Below are 19565 nucleotides of genomic sequence, written 5' to 3'. Positions count from 1 at the left end.
CCTGAAGCGAATACTCACCAGCAACCACACACTACGCAACAGAACCACTAACCCAGGATCCTATCCTTGCAACAAAGCCCGTTGCAAACTGTGCCCACATATCTATTCAGGGGACAGGGCCTAATCACATCAGCCACACTATCAGAGGCTTGTTCACCTGCACATCTACCAATGTGATATATGCTATCATGTACCAGCAATGCCCCTCTGCCATGTACATTGGTCAAACTGGACAGTCTCTACGTAAACGACTAAATGGACACAAATCAGATGTCAAGAATTGTAACATTCATAAACCAGTCGGAGAACACTTCAATCTCTCTAGTCACTTGATTTCTGATCTCGAAGTGACTATCCTTCAACAAAAAAAACTTCGAAAACAGACTCCAACGAGAGACTGCTGAATTGGAATTAATTTGCAAATTGGATACAATTAACTTAGGCTTGAATAGAGACTGGGAGTGGTTGAGTCATTATACTAAGTAAAACTATTTCCCCTTGTTTATTCCTCCCCCCCTCCACTGTTCCTCAGACGTTCTTTTTAACTCCTGGAAATGTGCTGGAAATGGCCCACCTTGATTATCACTTCAAAAGGATTTCTCTCCCCCCACCCCACTCTCCTGCTGGTAATAGCTCATCTTAACTGATGAAGAATTGCAACTTTTAGGTCTGTAATCGAGTGACCAAAGAGATTGAAGTGTTCTCCGACTGGTGTTTGAATGTTACAATTCTTGACATCTGATTTGTGTCCATTTATTTTTTTATGTAGAGACTGTCCAGTTTGACCAATGTACATGGCAGAGGGGCATTGCTGGCACATGATGGCATATATCACATTGGTAGATGTAACTCTCGTTACAGTGCGTACGGTAACATCCATTGTTTCATGTTCTGTGTGTATATAAATCTCCCCACTGTATTTTCCACTGAATGCATCCAATGAAGTGAGCTGTTGCTCACGAAAGCTTATGCTCAAATAAATTTGTTAGTCTCTAAGGAGCCACAAGTCCTCCTTTTCTTTTTGCAAAGAATGGGGCAGACAATCCTCAAAATTGGTGGATATTCCAATATTTCAATTCACCAAGCCAGTGACAAAATAGCTTCTACAATACCTTACTGGGCTACACAGAGGCCAAAGCACAGTTCCCTTGAAGCAACCCAGCCTTGGGGTCCCTCCCAGACATCCCACTTCAACATGATGGGGATTACTAAAAATCTTGATCACCTTATAAAAAGTTCTACCAATCCCAAAGGATCAGACACATCACCCACCAAGTTAATGAATACTTCAGTTCTTACCCAAATATACGCTTACAGCCAATTCTTATGAACAAAACTAAGATTTATTAAAAGAAGAAAAGAGAGAGAGTATTGGTTAAAAGATCATTATACTCACAGACATGAATAGAGTCCTTAGGTCAGTTTCACTGCAGAGATGGTGCTTTAGAATTGAATAGAATCCTTTTCAGAATCATTTCATCATGTTCTAGTCCAATGTCCAAATGTTCGATATCAGGGAGGTCCAGCTGGACTGGAGATCTCAGTCTTCTGACTCAAACTTCCCCCAAATAAAGCTTAAGAAGATCTGAGATAAAAAGATCAGGTCCCAAGAGTTTTTATACAGATTTTTGCAGCCTCTCGTCAGCACACAGTCCTTGGGTGAACTATTGTTCACTAGGCTTTTGAAGTAAGCTTCTATTTCCTAAACATCACCAGTAATTAATTTCAGGGATTAACATAAGGTAATTATCCATAAAGCAGTTCATAGACAGTTAACCACCAACTTTAAAGAGACATGCAGACAATGACATTATTACACCCAAGTTTCATTTACATGTTAATATTCCCTTTTGATCTCTGACTTAACAGAATACAGCCCTAGACAGGAACCGTTCGGTTCCATTGTTAACCTCTAACAAGATAAAGGTAAACATAGACTACTACAGTTACCATCTCCTTCCATGTCTTTAACAACACAAGTTTACATTTCAAAGCTCAAGCTTATCTAATGTGGACACACTTTTCTAACATATCTCTAAAGGTTGAATCTGGGTCAATTACATGCAAGTTGCTTAACCCTTTCTCTCCCTGTGTCACAGAAGTTTAGATCCTGTGTGGATTCTCCCATGTTTAATGAGGTGTGATCTCTGTGTGAAACTTTTCCCACAGTCCAAGCACTTGTGGGGTCTCTCTCCTGTATGGATTGCCTTATGTTTAACAAGGTTTGACCTCTGTATGAAACTTTTCCCACAGTCCAAGCAGCTATGTGGTCTCTCTCCTGTGTGGATTGCCTGATGTTTAACAAGGTCTGACCTCCGTATGAAACTTTTCCCACAGTCTAGGCATTTGTGGGATCTCTCTCCTGTGTGGATTGCCTGATGTTTAACAAGGTCTGACCTCTGTATGAAACTTTTCCCACAGTTCAAGCACTTATGGGGTCTCCCTGCTGTGTGGACTGCCTGATGTTTAAAAAGGGCTGATCTGTTTCTGAAACTTTTCCCACAGTCCAAGCACTTGTGGGATCTCTCTCCTGTGTGGATTGCCTGATGATTAACAACGTCTGACCTCCGTATGAAACTTTTCCCACAGTCCAGACATTTATGGGGTCTCTCTCCTGTGTGGATTGCCTGATGTTTAAGAAGGTCTGACCTCCGTAGAAAACTTTTTTCACAGTCCAAGCACTTATGGGGTCTCTCTCCTGTGTGGATTGCCTGATGTTTAAGAAGGTCTGACCTCCTCATGAAATTTTTTCCACAGTCTAGGCACTTATGGGGTCTCTCTCCTGTGTGAACTGCCTGATGTTTAATAAGGTCTGACCTCTGTATGAAACTTTTCCCACAGTCCAAGCACTTATGAGGTCTCTCTCCTGTGTGGATTGCCTGATGTTTAAAAAGGGCTGATCTGTTTCTGAAACTTTTCCCACAGTCAAAGCACTTATGTGGTCTCTCTCCTGTGTGGATTGCCTGATGTTTAACAAGGTCTGACCTCTGTACAAAACTTTTCCCACAGTCCAAGCACTTGTGGGGTCTCTCTCCTGTGTGGAATGCCTGATGTTTAACAAGGTGTGATCTCCATATGAAACCTTTGCCACAGACTAAACACTTGTGGGGTCTCTCTCCTGTGTGGATTGCCTGATGTTTGATGAGGTCTGAGCTCTGTGTGAAACGTTTCCCACAGCATAAGCAGTTATGGGGTCTCCCTCCTGTGTGGATTGCCTGATGTTTAACACTGGCTGATCTGTTTCTGAAACTTTTCCCACAGTCCAAGCATTTATGGGGTCTCTCTGCTGTGTGGATTCTCCCATGTTTAATGAGGTGTGATCTCTGTGTGAAACTTTTCCCACAGTCCAAGCACTTGTGGGGTCTCTCTCCTGAGTGGATTGCTTGATGTTTAACAAGGTTTGACCTCTGAATGAAACTTTTCCCACAGTCCAAACACTTGTGGGGTCTCTCTCCTGTGTGGATTGCCTGATGTTTAACAAGGTCTGACCTCCGTATGAAATTTTTCCCACAGTCCAAGCACTTATGTGGTCTCTCTCCTGTGTGGATTAGCTGATGTTTAACAAGGTCTGACCTCTGTATGAAACTTTTCCCACAGTCCAAGCACTTGTGGGATCTCTGTCCTGCATGGATTGCCTGATGTTTAACAAGGTCTGACCTCTGTATGAAACTTTTTCCACAGTCCAAGCACTTATGGGGTCTCCGTCCTGTATGGATTGCCTGATGTTTAAAAAGGGCTGATCTGTTTCTGAAACTTTTCCCACAGTCCAAGCATTTATGGGGTCTCTCTCCTGTGTGGATTGCCTGATGATTAACAAGGTCTGACCTCTGTATGAAACTTTTCCCACAGTCCAAGCATTTGTGGGGTCTCTCTCCTGTGTGAATTGCCTGATGTTTAACAAGGTCTGACCTCCGTATGAAACTTTTCCCACAGTCCAAGCACTTATGGGGTCTCTCTCCAGTGTGGATTGCCTGATGTTTAACAAGGTCTGACCTCCACAGGAAACTTTTTCCGCAGTCCAAGCACTTATGGGGTCTCTCTCCTGTGTGGATTGCCTGATGTTTAAGAAGGTCTGACCTCCTCATGAAATTTTTCCCACAGTTTAAGCACTTATGGGGTCTCTCTCCTGTGTGGATTACCTGATGTTTAATAAGGTCTGACCTCTGTATGAAACTTTTCCCACAATCCAAGCACTTATGGGGTCTCTCTCCTGTGTGGATTGCTTCATGTTTAGAAAGGGCTGATCTGTTCCTGAAACTTTTCCCACAGTCCAAACACTTATGGGGTCTCTCTCCTGTGTGGATTGCCTGATGTTTAATAAGGTCTGACCTCTGTATGAAACTTTTCCCACAGTCCAAGCACTTGTGGTGTCTCTCTCCTATGTGGAATGCCTGATGTTTAACAAGGTGTGACCTCCATATGAAACATTTTCCACAGTCTAAGCACTTATGGGGTCTCTCTCGTGTTGGGCTTATCTGATGTGTAATTAACGCTGACTTCCAATTTAAACAGTTTCCGCACTCAAGGCATTGATAGGGTTTCTCTCCCCTGTGGCTCCTCCCATGGTTATTAAGAAGTGAGAGTTTATTGAAGCTTTCCCCACGGTCCAAGCATTGAAGGGGTTTCTCTCCAGTATGGATTGTCTGTTGTGTCACATGGTGTGATCTCAGAATGAATCCTTTCCCACATTCGAGGCACTGATAGGGTTTCTCTTCCTTCGGATTTGTCTGCTGGGCTGTGGTATCCTTGTATACTCCCCCACATTTAATAGATTCATCCACTTTCTTCCTTGGGTGGTTTTCCAGCTGCCTCTCTGACCTGTGCCAATTTCCCCAGGCTTCTCCCTCTTTCAAGCACTGGGATAAACTCCCTTCTGCTCTTCCCATAAAGGTCCCCTGTGATTCCACTTCCCCAGGAACTTCCTCATGATGATTCCCCTCCTCCTTCTCATTCACTCTCTCATCACCTGCTGGGAGAAAGAGACAATCCAGACAGAAGTCATTGTGCTGGGGAGAAAGAGGAATAGCACCAAGGGAAAACCCAACACGCTAACACTGTAAACACTGAGCAACTGGATTTTGCCTCCACATCCCACCTAAACATTCACAGGGAAGGAACGCTGGGAAGGCGACTCCTGCAGCGAACAGGACGGGTGGAGAGCCATGAGCGATATCTGCTGACTACAGCCCTGCCCTGGCTGAGATGAGGAAGAACTAAGGGCTCTTACTCACACCATATTTTTGGGATTCTCAATGTTTTCCTTCATTCCCCAGATGGTTTCTGTGTCAGTCCTCACCTGTGTGGGGGCCTCTCGGGATCTCTCTTTCCTCGGAGGGCTGGAGATCAGGCACCCACAGCTCTTCCCCTCGTTCCAGGTGGGAGATCAGCTCAGGTTTGGGAATGGGAAATCCTGCGCAGGGGGGAAATCAGACCAGATCAGGGCTCATGGAGGATTGAGAGAGTGTCTGTCACAAAGGGCATTCCACGAGTGGTATCTCTCCCCATGCTCTGCTGGGGAAGCAAGGAATCCAACAGGATGGGAATATGGTCACTGAGCCCTCTTGGGAGAGGCAGACATCTGGGGAGGTGAGGGGAATTGTTACACCCTCACAAGGAGTTCCCAGGATCTGTGTGCTGTGGGGCCTTGCTGACGCGCACACAGCTCTGGAGATATACCATTTCCTATTTCTAAATCTGCAGAGCCCAGAGTCTTCTCCAGGGTTGGAGCTATTCTCAAGAAGGGAAAGGGAGAGGGATTTTATGTGTCAATAAGAAACAATACAGACAGGACAATGAACGACTTCTGCCCCATTGAATGCAGGAGGGGAGGGCATGGTTTAGCATGTCCATTAGGTTTTGACACCCGTGTCCCATTGAAAGTTTCTCTCACATGGCAGCTGCACATTATGGAACCCATTCTCCTTCAATCTACTGACCAGGGAAGAACCTGACCAGAGTCAGAAATGAAGACACCATGACTTGTAATAACTGAGCAGACAGGAATCCCTTACCCAGCGAGGTCACCATCTCATAATTTTCCCGCATGACGTCCCTGTAGAGAGCTCTCTGATTGGGGTCCAGCAGAGCTCCCTGCCCCTGGGTGAAATACACAGCCACCTCCTCGAAGGTCACCGGCATCTGAAACAACAAGAGACCCGCACTCAGCACCTGTTGCCCCAGCCACAATCCCACTAGTCACATGGGAAAGGAAGAAAGAAAAAAAAAATATCTCGGAAGCTCTGGGAGGGCCAGAGTAGCAGAATCCCATCCCCATCCTGCTCAGAGTGCCAGGAGTCTTCATGGGGTGGGGAGGTGAGAGCTCCTTGACCCCCCCAGCAGATGGAGCAGGGCAGGGTCTTCTCATTTACCAGTTACCACACACCTGCCAGCCATAGGCTGATATGGGAAGCAGAGCTCTGAGTCAGGGACAGGGATAAGAATCCAGACAGCTTCCCTTCATATTTCACAGCAGCCTCTGGCCAGTGGGGTCAGGCTCCAGCACTGGGAGTCTGGAAAACGGTGGTATGCTCCCTCCTACTCAGAAAATCAGCAGGTTTATCACACCCTGTCTCCTCCCTGCCTCTCCCTCCCCTTGCCCAGCAGCTCCCTGAAAATCCCCTACCTGAGCTGGCTCCATCACAGCCATTTCCCTGCCCTGTCTCCTGGAAGACGGGATGATCTCGAGTGAAATCTGTCGGGGCCAGAGGGGCTATTGGGAAGGTTTCAGAAGGGGCTTGAGTCCATGTCACACCCTGATTCCCCCCAGGCTCTCTCCCTGCAGACAGATGCTCTGGACTCTGCCATGCTGGGAAGAAATACAATTAGTTCATTACCATCCAGGCCAGGCCCCTCCCAGAAGAACTAAACCCACTGGGGCACTTTTAAACTCTCCCCGTAACAGCATCTCTGAGCTGAATGCCGGAAAAAGAGCAGAATCAAAGGAGCCACTTTGGGGGATTCCCCCTGACATTGTCGTGTCACCCCCTCTAACTCTCCCCTTTCCCTCCCAAGTAGTGCCGTGTTCAGCAGAGTCAGCAACTGGTTTTCTCTCTCTCAGCTCCTCCCCTTGTTCCCAGGAGATGCAGGGAACGGATCCGGGCAGGTCTGGGAGCTGGGAACCTCCCTCTCCATTTGTTTTTCCTGGTGCCCCTTCCAGTCTCTCCTCTCTCCTTTTTTATCATTGTCCCTCGCCTTAGGAGAAATGGTGACTGCTCCATTGTTGTGGGCTTTGGTCTCATTAGGCAGATCAGCCACTGCTAACAGAGGTTTGAACCTGGGTGTATCCATGAGGGCAGCAGCTCTGGGACTCACAGACACACAGGGAGCACCCTCCCCATGTAGGTCAAACTCACCAGCAGGTCCCTGAAAGGGGCCCTTTGAGCAGAGTCACTTTCCTGCCCGGCTCCAGCCCTTTCCCCCAGGTCCCCCCCCATCACCTGTAGGCTCCGGCTTAGGAGCTCGTGTCGGCAGAGCCCGGGGCTGCCCCATGGGCTGGTTCCAGCCACCACAGCAAGTTCCCAACTGGGCTGGGCACAGAGGGGGATTTAACAAAGGTCTCTCCTCTGCTGGATAAGAAGCAGCTTCTAGGTTTGGGCTCCCAGGTCAAAATACAGGAGGCAGCAACTTCAGACCTAGGGAGCTCAACTCCAGAGCTCTAATATCCTGAGCAGAGAGAGACACACACCCGCCTACTCCTCTCCCTTAGCAATAACCAGAGCCCTCTGGTGACAACACCCAATTAACGAGCCGCCTTGGACTCTGCCCCCAGCCCCAGGGCAGGCAGTGTTACCTATCAGTTCTGTGTTCTTGGGGAACCAGGGCACAGTATCCGGCCTGTCTGACTCTTCAAGGACCCGCCCCCCCCGCCTCTGCTTGAACCAAAACCAATCAGAAGAAAGACTTACGGAAAGCAATGAAAAGGCGGTGGGAGACACACCTAAACCCCTCCGGACAAGGGTGACAGGATTAAGGCAACTCCCCTAGCCTCATTTTCATAGAAGATGGGACAAGGAAGCACCTCCATTAGCATACAGAATGGAGAACAGAGATTCCAAGGCAAGAACCGCATTGAACTCTGGGACCAGAAAAGCAGGGAAGCACTGCATGATGGGGGAATCTCTGCTCCAGATGTTAATGAACCTACGCCTGCAAATTCTCAATTACCAAGAGATAATTTACACTCAATGATATATTTGCTTTCGACAAACAACTCTCTGTATAACTTTTAATGAGTGATGTATCCAAGTATTCGGATTCTAATATCTAAACCGTATTGTTAAATTTATTCCCCTAAATTTGAGTTATTGCTGACTATGTACTTCATGTATCTTTGACTTTTAAAACAAACTTCGTGTTAGTGGATAATCTAAGCACTATACTCAGATGTACACAGACTCTTTTCTTAACCTGTGTATTATGTAATTTTTTTTTTTAACATTAGCTTTAATAAATCCTTTATTGGTATCCAAAATACTGAAGCTGCCTAATTGCATTGTGAGCTCCCTTGAAGGAACACCACCCATAGCCAGGAATGATCAGTAACTATTGTCTAGCTTGAACACTACAACTTTGGTATATTCCCTTGAGCCATCAGTTTACACATAAACAAATCTAGTGTTCTCCCTTGAACCATTCTTGTTTCCCTACAAAACCCCCTGCCCACACTCAAGTAAGTTTTCTGATGCCTGGATCCAAAATCTGTTTGAGTTCCATTGGAACTCCATCTTCTGACTGATCATGCTGGGGGCTCTGCCTGTCTCCAGCACTCCGGATCCTCAGCTGCCACCACCACCTAGGAACCCCGATCGATTCAAGCGTCATGGAGTGGTGAGAACCTGTCTCTCTCTCTCTCTCTAGGTATAGCTCTCTGACCCTGACTCATGTGATCAGTTATAGTTTTCTAAACCTGCTTTTATAATCAAATTTAAGTTATACTGAATATTATAACTGTTTTTTTTGTTTGGCTCCTCTATGGTTATTACCTGGCAACAAATAACTTTCATGACTAAGCTGGTTGCTTCCCTCTCCCCCCGCCCCAACCCCGTCGGTGTTTTTGGCTTCCTCATTTGCTCTGCAGCAATGCTCCTCCTCATACCTAAACTAAAGATCCCTGCAGCACCCAAAAATCCGGTGGGGTTTTCTCATCAAGTGGGTTACTACCAGAACAACTGTAAAGTGGAAGTGGGGATAGGGACGTGCTGAACCTGGGGCATAGGAGGGTGGCAGCTTGGAAACGCTGCTCGACCCAGCCTGCTGAGTCCAGGGGCATATAAGGGGTCAGCTTGGGAGTGCTGATTAACCCGGTCCTCTCAGACTTGCTCTGCTAGTGTGTGTGTGTGTCTTCATCTGATTGTGGGCTGGAAGAACCCAGCCCTGGGGAACCTAGGTCCTGCAGGACAGCTCCACTGGGAGGGGACTTGCAGAAGGGAGAAGTAGAGCTCCATATGAGAACACAAGTGACACAAGCACTTGATAGAAGTACAGAACCCTCCGCCCCCGGAAGAGTAACCCTAATAAATGAATGTACCCCATAGTAATGGGCAAATCTGGTAACAGCAGGGAGAGACTGATCTCATTGGCCCATCCACATTCACCCACTGCCATAGTTAGCAGTGACTCTGGTCTGTCACCAGCGTGGCTGAGATCTGAATCCTGCACGTAAATCAGACCAGGGCCCTGGGCAGCCCAAAACACTCAGGAGATAGACCCCAAAATCATGAGTGTGTCTTTTTTATTTTAAAATCAAATAATAAGAGCAGGGGGTGGGTGCCTGGGAGGGGCAGCCGTTGCCTGTGGATATTTGCCTTGTAGCTTCTGAGCCCTGAGGGGTTAGTCCCCTGCTCACCCACAATGCTTCTTGGACCAGTTCCAGGAAAAATGTTCCCCACTGGCTGTTCCCCATGGGGCAGGGGGGCTGCCATTGCTTGCATCTCTTACCATCCCTTTCCCTTTTCCCTGCCCCCTGGCTCTCCCTTCCCCAGCCAGCCTCCTCTTGCTCTCACATTCTCCCTCCGGCCTCCCCTCCCCACATCCACCTTTCCCTCGCAGTGACCCCCCCACCACATTTTCCTTCCATTCCAACCTCGGTTCCCTCAGCCCCATAATTCCTACCTGCAGCCTGACTCCCCTGCATCGCCCCAAAATCCCTGTCCCCATCCTGCTGCCTGAATCTCCATCACCTGCCTCCTGCCACCTAAAGCATCCCTGTTCCCCCACCTGCCCACACATCCCCTGAACCCTCTTTAGCCTCCTCCCTCTGCAGCCCAGGGGTGACCGAGGGGCACCACTTCCAGGGGTGGGGGGGAATGGGAGTGTCTCTCTTACCTTCCCTCCAAGAGGCACCATCCCTGGAAGCAGGGGCTGGGGCCCTGGAAGGGGAGTCCTGGCCAGGCTGGGGGCTCTGCCCTGGGAGAGGCTCCGGGGGCACAGCAGGAATGTTACTGTCTTACACTATACACCTCTCCTGTCTGCAGCCAGGGCTCCAGGATTTTGCAAGGAATGGGGATTCTGCATAGCAGTGACCAGTGACTGCAACGAGTGTGATTTCCTTCCTGCTGCCATGAATGAGAGACTCCACTGATTGCTCCTGTAATGATAAGGCCTTTTCCTGTTGCCATATTGTGAGGCCTAAGGCCTTCGTCTGCAGCCATATTAGGAGAGCAGCAGCCATGAGCTAAGAAGGAGGAAGTCACTCCTCACATTCGATCTAAATTACATTAAAAGGATGTAATATCAGGATGTTAAAAAAGAGACCCTGTCCTAATGGCACCCACTATCACCAGATAAAGAAACAGATCTTAAGATGGTTAAAGAAAACTTAGTTTGATGGCATCCTGTCTAGCAAGAGACCACTCATCAATAGTTGTGATTGTGAAATCCTCATTTCTTTATTGTTTTGTCTTTATGGTCCCCACTTCTCTATGTTTATCTGTCTGGTCTCTGTCTGGTTCTTTGATTGTTTCTGTCTGTTACATAATTAATTTTGGTAGGTGTAAATTAATTAAGGTGGTGGGGTAAGATTGGTGAGAGAATTTTGTTACAATATGTTAGGATTGGTTAGTAAAATTTTAGTAAAATGATTGGTTATGGTATAGTAAAGCAGGCCTCAAGTTTCACTATATAAACTGTGGTCCAAGGAGAAGACCAGCAGAAAGAATCAGAATCAGAAGAAGAAAAGACCTGGAAGAAGAAGAACTCACCTCTAAGATACACCACTCCAGATCCTTCTGGGCCCTACCAATAAACTCATTCCACTGAAACCTCCGTGCCCCACACCCTGCCCCTCAGAGCCTCCACGTCCTCTGGCCACAGCACTATGGGGGCATCATCCATAAATGTCATAGAGTCAATGGGACAACGAAAGGAGACATCCGGATCCTGGGGACAGGGGAGAAGGGGCATTTCTATGGAAACCCACGATTGTTCAGAGTCCCCAATACCAACAGGGATTCTGAGGTGAGGGGGTCCTGGTCCTAGAAAGGCTGCCCAAAACATCAGGAGACACATTTCACGGTGACAGTGATTCTGTGCGTGATTCGCTCTGGTAAGAGATTGGATCAGGCAGCAGTTTGGCAGAGACGGTCTCTTGTCTACACACCAGGCTCGCTGGCTACTAGCCCTGGGTCTGGTCTACAAGATCTGCTCCCCTAACTCAGATCATGGAGGTGTCACTTGTCAGTGCTTTGCCACCAAGTTTCCTATGGTGATTCGCAGGGCCAGATTAACCTCTCACTGGGCTCTAGACAAAACCCCTTTATTTCTGCCCCAGCCAGGGCTCTGCTCATGGAGCTGTCCCTGCTAGGCCACTGGGGTTATCTGTCAAGCCCCATTAACATATCACTGTGCTGTAGGCAAAACCTCTCACATCCACCCAACCTCCAGGGCTCCCCGCTACAGTTACAGCACAAACGGCTGCCAGCACAATTTCCTAGTGGTAGCCATTACTGATATCTAGGTCCAGATACCCTGGAGAAGGCAGCAGGGCGCATGCTCAGAGGCAGAAACTAAGCAACTTTTACTCTGATAATATAGCTGCTTCTGAGTGAGCTTTGGCATCTAGGGGGTTCGTCAGGAGTTTTGTATTTCTCAGTGGAGCCTAAACTGGGATTTAGGCTCCTAATCCCAGATTTATGTGCTTAGCCTGGGGTTTGGGTGCCTACGTGCCATTGTGAATCTAGCCCTGTCTCTGTAATGAGGCCACATGTAGCTGAAGCACCTGGGTTCATCGGATGTGAAGAACATCAGGGTCTCCTTCCTTTCAAAACACTTCTCAGAAAACCCTTCCCACACACCAGCCACGAGCATGCTCTTGTGCCGAGCAGCCAACTGATATCCCAGGGTGTGATGAAGTGGGGGTGTTCTTAATGTTTTCTTGGAATACTGTGTGTGTGTGCGCCTCAATTTCCCCAATGTACTACTCAAGCATCAAGGTGGTGGGACACAGGTGTGTGATCACTGTGAAGACCCCTAGAGGGCAGGGGTGACTGCAGACTTGCTGCCTGGGCACAGAGAATGACTGACACTCTGTATCTTGGCAAGTGGTGGCCAGAGCCCTATGTTGTTGCAAGGATAGGTTCCAGGGTTAATGGTTCTGTTGTGTGGTGTGTGGTTGCTGGTGAGTATTTGCTTCAGGTTGGGGGGCTGTCTGTAAACAAGGACTGGCCTGTCTCCCAAGATCTGTGAGAGTGGTGGGTCATCCTTCAGGATAGGTTGTAGATCCTTGATGATGCGTTGGAGAGGTTTTAGTTGGGGGCTGTAGGTGATGGCTAGTGGCGTTCTGTTATTTCTTTGTTGGGCCTGTCCTGTAGTAGGTGACTTCTGGGTACTCTTCTGGCTCTGTCAATCTGTTTCTTCACTTCAGCAGGTGGGTATTGTAGTTGTAAGAACGCTTGATAGAGATCTTGTAGGTGTTTGTCTCTGTCTGAGGGGTTGGAGCAAATGCGGTTGTATCGTAGAGCTTGGCTGTAGACAATGGATCGTGTGGTGTGGTCTGAATGAAAGCTGGAGGCATGTAGGTAGGAATAGCGGTCAGTAGGTTTCCGGTATAGGGTGGTGTTGATGTGACCATCGTTTATTAGCACTGTAGTGTCCAGGAAGTGGATCTCTTGTGTGGACTGGACCAGGCTGAGGTTGATGGTGGGACGGAAATTGTTGAAATCATGGTGGAATTCCTCAAGGGCTTCTTTTCCATGGGTCCAGATGATGAAGATGTCATCAATATAGCGCAAGTAGAGTAGGGGTGTTAGGGGACGAGAGCTGAGGAAGCGTTGTTCTAAATCAGCCATAAAAATGTTGGCATACTGTGGGGCCATGCGGGTACCCATAGCAGTGCCGCTGATCTGAAGGTATACATTGTCCCCAAATGTAAAATAGTTATGGGTAAGGACAAAGTCACAAAGTTCAGCCACCAGGTTTGCCGTGACATTATCAGGGATAGTGTTCTTGACGGCTTGTAGTCCATCTTTGTGTGGAATGTTGGTGTAGAGGGCTTCTACATCCATAGTGACCAGGATGGTGTTTTCAGAAAGATCACCGATGGATTGTAGTTTCCTCAGGAAGTCAGTGGTGTCTCGAAGATAGCTGGGACTGCTGGTAGCGTAGGGACTGAGGAGGGAGTCTCCCTAGCCAGACAATCCTGCTGTCAGGGTGCCAATGCCTGAGATGATGGGATTTCCAGGTTTATGGATCTTGGGTAGCAGATAGAATACCCCAGGTCGGGGTTCCAGGGGTGTGTCTGTGCGGATTTGTTCTTGTGCTTTTTCAGGGAGTTTCTTGAGCAAATGGTGTAGTTTCTTTTGGTAACCCTCAGTGGGATCAGAGGGTAATGGCTTGTAGGAAGTCGTGTTGGAGAGCTGCCTAGCAGCCTCTTGTTCATATTCCAACCTATTCATGATGACGACAGAACCTATCCTTGCCACAAAGCCTGTTGCCAACTGTGTCCACATATCTATTCAGGGGACACCATCATAGGGCCTAATTACATCAGCCACACTATCAGAGGCTCGTTCACCTGCACATCTACCAATGTGATATATGCCATCATGTGCCAGCAATGCCCCTCTGCCATGTACATTGGTCAAACTGGACAGTCTCTACATAAAAGAATAAATGGACACAAATGAGACGTCAAGAATATAACATTCAAAAACCAGTTGGAGAACACTTCAATCTCTTTGGTCACTCGATTACAGACCTAAAAGTTGCAATTCTTCAACAAAAAAACTTCAGAAACAGACTCCAAAGGAGAGACTGCTGAATTGGAATTAATTTGCAAACTGGATACAATTAACTTAGGTTTGAATAAAGACTGGGAGTGGATGGGTCATTACACAAAGTAAAACTATTTCCCCTTGTTTATTCCGTCCCCCCCCCACTGTTCCTCAGACATTCTTGTCAACTGCTGGAAATGGCCCACCTTGATTATCACTACAAAAGGTTTCTTCCCCCCCCCACCCACCCACTCACTCTCCTGCTGGTAATAGCTCACCTTAAGTGATCACTCTCGTTACATGTGTATGGTAACACCCATTCTTTCATGTTCTCTGTGTATATAAATCTCCCCATTGTATTTTCCACTGCATGCATCCGATGAAGTGAGCTGTAGCTCAGGAAAGCTTATGCTCAAATAAATTGGTTAGTCTCTAAGGTGCCACAAATCCTCCTGTTCTTTTTGTGAATACAGACTAACACGGCTGCTACTCTGAAACCTGTCAATATTGCAATAGAAACAGGAAATGTTACAGTGTCACCGTCAGATGTGATTGCTGAAGCTACTAGCCTCTATTAATATTTCCCATGATTATTTGCTATTAAAAATATGAATTCCAGGGCACAATGACGTCCATCCGCACAACGCTAATGAAGTTTAGGATGAAGAGCTCAGAGTAATAAAAAGAATATTTTTATAAGGAAATAATTTAAAGGAGTGAAACAGCATAGACTGGATGCCAAGAGGAGTCAAACACAGAGGACCAGCCATCCTGGCTAAAACACATTTATGAAGCGCTGGGCGGTGTTACGCAGACACAGAAACTGTGGACTGGATTCTTTTAAACACTAAAAGTAAGTGTGACGATGATATTTTTTCGGGGCGGGGAGGGTCTGTAAATATTGCACTGGATCAAGTCTCCTCTAACAGCTCAGTAACATCGTATACAGGAGGGGAGAGGGGCCCTGTCCAGGCTCTGCGATGCACTGGGCCTTTAAGGACACGGCCCTGGGAAATGGGAGCTGAGATCCTGTCAAAGGGGGGAGGAAAAGCCCCTCTGCCCCCGCCCCCCCTTATTTCTGCAACCACTGCAGCTGGCTTACCCCATCTGGGGGTCTTTTACCCCCTGTACCCCGGCTCCCACCCTCCTCAGTCCGCCGTCCATCCCCGTGTGACTGTCCCAGCCCCCAGCCCGGACCAGGCTGGCTCCCCCCGCCCCGCACACACCGGGGGCTGGCGGCAGCTTTCCCGGGCCCGGGGCAGGGAATCGCAGCCGGCTCCGCGGGGAGCCGCCCGGGGCCAAACCCGCCCCCTGCAGCCCGGGGGTGACGGTGGAGGGGCGGGTCTCTCTTACCTTCCCTCCGAGCGGGGCCCCCCTGGGGCAGGGGCCGGGCCGGGAAGGGGCCCTGGCCGGGCTGGGGGCTCTGCCCTGGGAGAGGCTCCCGGGGAGCAGCGGGCAGGGCCCGGCTGGAGGTTCCCCTCTCCCGGCTGCAGCCCGGGCTCCGGGCTCCCAGCACCAGCCGCCGGGGCTCGGGGATCTCGCCGGGAGCCTGGGAGCCAGAGTCCCCGCAGCGGCTGCGAGTCACTTCCTGCGGCCGGGCCTGAGCCCCGCGATCCTCCCCCCAGAGCCGCCCCCCAGCCGCTCCTGGGTCCTAGCGATAAACCCATCAAATGCAGCATCTCTGTGCCCGGCTCCTGTTACACTCACAGGCTCTAAGGTCAGAAGGGCCCGTCGTGAGCATCTAGCCCGGGGGTTCTCACCATCAAATTTTTGGTGGCCTCAGAGTGTGGCTAGCAAACCTTGCTGGTGGCCGCTCTGATGCTTTTCCCTGAAATACTTAATTAACTTTACAAAAAACCAATAAATATGCACAGAGGTAAGCGGGGGAATGGTCCCGCTATTGTGGGGAATTTTCCTGGCTTATACACCACCCTGGTGGAATCGAATAGCAGAAGGATCTGAGTCCTTGCTTGAAACAGTGTCCACCACATTGCAACCACAACTGTATGATAAAAGCCAGGTTCCGGTAAAACCTAAACCTTCATTGGTGCCTGTCAGAACGGGACAAGTAAATGCACAGGAGGGGAAAGTAGCAAACAATACTGCCACTGAACTGGTTTCCACCTTTTCAACACGCTTCCACCTTTGTCTCCCAAACACAACCACGTGTCAGAAAATCTTTATACCTTCAAATTATTTGCATCGACCTGTATTTAAAATTCATTTTGGTTTAATTTTTTTCTCTTTTAACTTATGTTAAAGGGAAGTAGTGGTTGCTAACGTTTGTGTTTCTAAGCAGTTAACAAAACTGAAATTGGCATCACAAGCAAATTACGTCTAAAAAGCTTGGTAAAAATTATGTTACTAACTCTTTTGCTCAAAAAGTGTTCAGCAAGGGAAAGCAATGCACCTTCTCATGGAAGATTGTGAGCATCTATTTTAGCCATTAAGCATTCCACTTAGTGTAAAATATTAGTAATGCACCTCAAGTGAAAGTGAATGTCTACACAACAATTGCAAAAGTACAGCTTGAGTTATAAAAGACTTGGTCCCTATTACATTGTAAACACACTAAATTAATCTGTGATTTAAACTTGGGTTACTAAAAACAAGAGAAATGTCAAACAACCAAACAAAAAACTTTATTATGTTAACTAATGTAAGCTGTTTAAGGTTGCATCCTACAGACCAAAGACACCAGAAGATATCGTACCACAAAAACACCAGAAGATATCAGTATACAGTGAAGGAACCCGCAAGCATCATGAAAAATGAAGTGCTTTATAAATAAGAGACTGGTCAAATACACCTCAGTCTACCATATATGGACAATGGCTATATGGGGGAGGGATAGCTCCGTGGGTTGAGCATTGGCCTGCTAAACCCAGGGTTGTGAGTTCAATCTTTGAGGGGGCCATTGGGATCTGGGGCAAAAATTGGGGATTGGTCCTGCTTTGAGCAGGGGGTTGGACGAGATGACCTCCTGAGGTCCCTTCCAACCCTGATATTCTCTGACTCTATGACAACTAAGTTGGCAATCAGCTAAAAACCACTGTCCGTTAAGTTAAACTTGGCTACTATGTAAAAGCAACCGTATGAGTGCTGTTTTGCTGTACATCATTTACAACGCACATAACATTGCTAAACTGTGTAACCACCGCACAGGTAAAAATTAACAAATGAATGGCCGCAAACAACATGAAGGCAAGGAAAGAACAAAGCGTTAAACAAACAAACAGAAAAGTTATAGTGCCTACAAACTGGGTACACAAATTGCCTGTCCCTAGGAGTCGTAATTTGGGTCAGTGACACTGCATCCTAACAGAGGCGCATGTTATTCAAAACAATCTTCTTCCGTGTCTGGATACCAATGCTACATCCTGACACAGCAATACTTGATCCATTGGTTACTGTCCATTCAGTAGGTTATCTGAAAGGCAGCACCCAAAAAAACAACTGGATCTATGTCAACCACTGGTGTGTCACAGAGCAATGCAATCCATGGAACAGAGAAGCTAGCCGCTCTTGTTCCCTGCCCAGCAAAGCTTACCAGAGGGTGACCACCAGCAATAAGGGTAACTTATAACATACATGGGCAATACTGTGTAGTAACTAAGACATTTATATATAAAGGCATCATTTGTAGTGTCACGACTTCAAATTCATGTTTTACTTCTCATATACATAACACTGTGGAACACCCTATGACAATGCCTATCCCAGGATTTCAAAACACTCAGCCGACTACTAATGATGATACAGGTGATAACTGCAATTGCTCTAATAGGAGTGTGTTTCTATCTGTGTCACCAAAGTTAAAGGGCCAGAGTACACCAGCAGACTGGAAAAACATGGTTATGCTTGGATATAAGGTGGTGTCAAATGTACACATACCTATATACCCATATAAGCTACAAATATATACGCCATATCCATATTATTCATATATATTAATTATTTGGGAGTGCCTCTAAGGCTCAATCATAATACTACGTTCCTCAGTCATGGTCCCGGGCCTAACATTCCCAGGCCCACTATAAGGGACTACAGTCAATTGGAAAATAAAATCTGTCCATCGGTCATATGAAGGAATGTGCAGACCAAGGGACAGATGGGGCATGAATGTATGGATGGCAAAGTAAGCTGACCACATAACAGTGTTTAGCCCACTGGGTCATCTTCAGTCCATGCATTATGTTTTTCTGGGACGATGGGTAAACATCCTCCCCATAAAAAGACAAAAAAGTGGGGGAATAGTAAGAAGAGGGCCTGAAACATAAGCCCATGTATCAGAGGCCTGGCATGAGGCCTGAGGCCTGGGCTAAAGTAGTTGAAACTTGGCTGATATAAACAATGTTAAGTTGTGAGCAAGAGGCAGGCTCTGCTCACAGAATCTGGCAAGAACAGGGCTGATATCACAGAAACACACATACCTAAGAAGTACTAGGCACAGGCCACGCACGCAAACACATTCTAGAAAGCTGGTACCAGAACACCTCAATACCAGCACATTCCCCAGAGATAGAAGGAACACACTGACCCATCCTAAAGATAAGGTCATGATGGCAGCATGATGATTAGGGATGTTTTGATCGAACCAACACGTACAAGGCAATGGGTAGCACCCTAATATGTCAGAGGGTGGCACCCTGGTAACGTCAGGAGCAATACGTAACTTGTTCGTATTGGTGTATAAAAATGCATCTCAGAGGAAGTGTCTTTGTCCAGCCTAGGGGGCAGTGGAAAGTCCCTCCAACTGACTGAGCTGGGTTCGTTGTTACGAGTGTACATGCATTAGTGGTCCGGTAGAATCTGAGGGATACTAGGACCGTGCTTTGCCGATAATAAACCTGGCTGGGTGCCTTCGTACCTTAACGGATTTTGTGGTCATTGGGCGGTTCGCTCAAGGTCTGCTGTGCCAGCTACCTGCGCAGAGCTGGGACGGCACACGAACAGAACACACACACGCAGCCAAACGTCTGACAACATAACACCCATCATAATGGGGGAGGGGCACTGGGTCCAAAATTGAGGGAGTGGCATTGTGAAGTTATGGCATCATTCAGTCAATTTCAGCCCTCGCACGGACCAGCTCTCAACATCACTCACTCAGCCGTGTTCCTCCCACTCCCTGCCTGAAATGGGTGTGAGCCTAAACCAAACCTGAGTGGGTAGTGAACACAGCTCCTTCTTACCCCTGTTGTGGGGCAGACTCCTGAGGACCCTCTCCAGCCCCACCCCCGGCCAATGAATGGAGCCCCAGACTCATTCCTAGGTTGCCTATGCCTTAATCCAGCCTGGACTTCCCTTGATCCCTTCAGGATAGGGGTCTGGAGGGGTGGGGGGTGGGGGGAGTTG

The 19565-nt window shown here is 47.7% G+C and overlaps 3 protein-coding genes across 12 annotated transcripts in view; 1 reads left to right on the top strand and 2 right to left on the bottom strand.

Annotated features, from left to right (window-relative positions):
- Positions 1–19565, top strand: part of LOC102936186 (butyrophilin-like protein 2) — a 1677894-nt gene that overhangs the window by 917814 nt on the left and 740515 nt on the right.
- LOC114020220 (butyrophilin subfamily 1 member A1) overlaps positions 1–19565 on the bottom strand; it is a 1361724-nt gene that overhangs the window by 825889 nt on the left and 516270 nt on the right.
- The window catches only part of LOC119567701 (zinc finger protein 883), a 65083-nt gene that overhangs the window by 35694 nt on the left and 9824 nt on the right, over positions 1–19565 (bottom strand). Inside the window, exons 1-6 of one of the 10 annotated variants that reach the window (XM_043527989.1) lie at positions 12215–12672; positions 6654–6805; positions 6012–6141; positions 5297–5410; positions 3658–4969; positions 1325–3489 (exon numbers count right to left, since the gene is read on the bottom strand). In XM_043527989.1, coding sequence (XP_043383924.1) covers positions 2094–3489; positions 3658–4969; positions 5297–5410; positions 6012–6141; positions 6654–6805; positions 12215–12224 — 3114 coding nt within the window. In that variant the 5' untranslated portion in view covers positions 12225–12672 and the 3' untranslated portion in view covers positions 1325–2093. Of the gene's footprint in view, positions 1–1324; positions 4970–5296; positions 5411–6011; positions 6142–6622; positions 8987–12214; positions 12673–15560; positions 15741–19565 lie in introns of those variants that run through there. The other 9 variants (XR_006285688.1, XR_006285694.1, XR_006285689.1 and 6 more) reach the window with 9 other exon arrangements.

Source organism: Chelonia mydas, chromosome 14 (genome assembly GCF_015237465.2).
Source record: "Chelonia mydas isolate rCheMyd1 chromosome 14, rCheMyd1.pri.v2, whole genome shotgun sequence".
NCBI classification, from domain to species: Eukaryota; Metazoa; Chordata; order Testudines; family Cheloniidae; genus Chelonia; species Chelonia mydas.
Note: the sequence above shows the minus strand (reverse complement) of the source record. Positions and strands in the feature narration are given on the sequence as shown.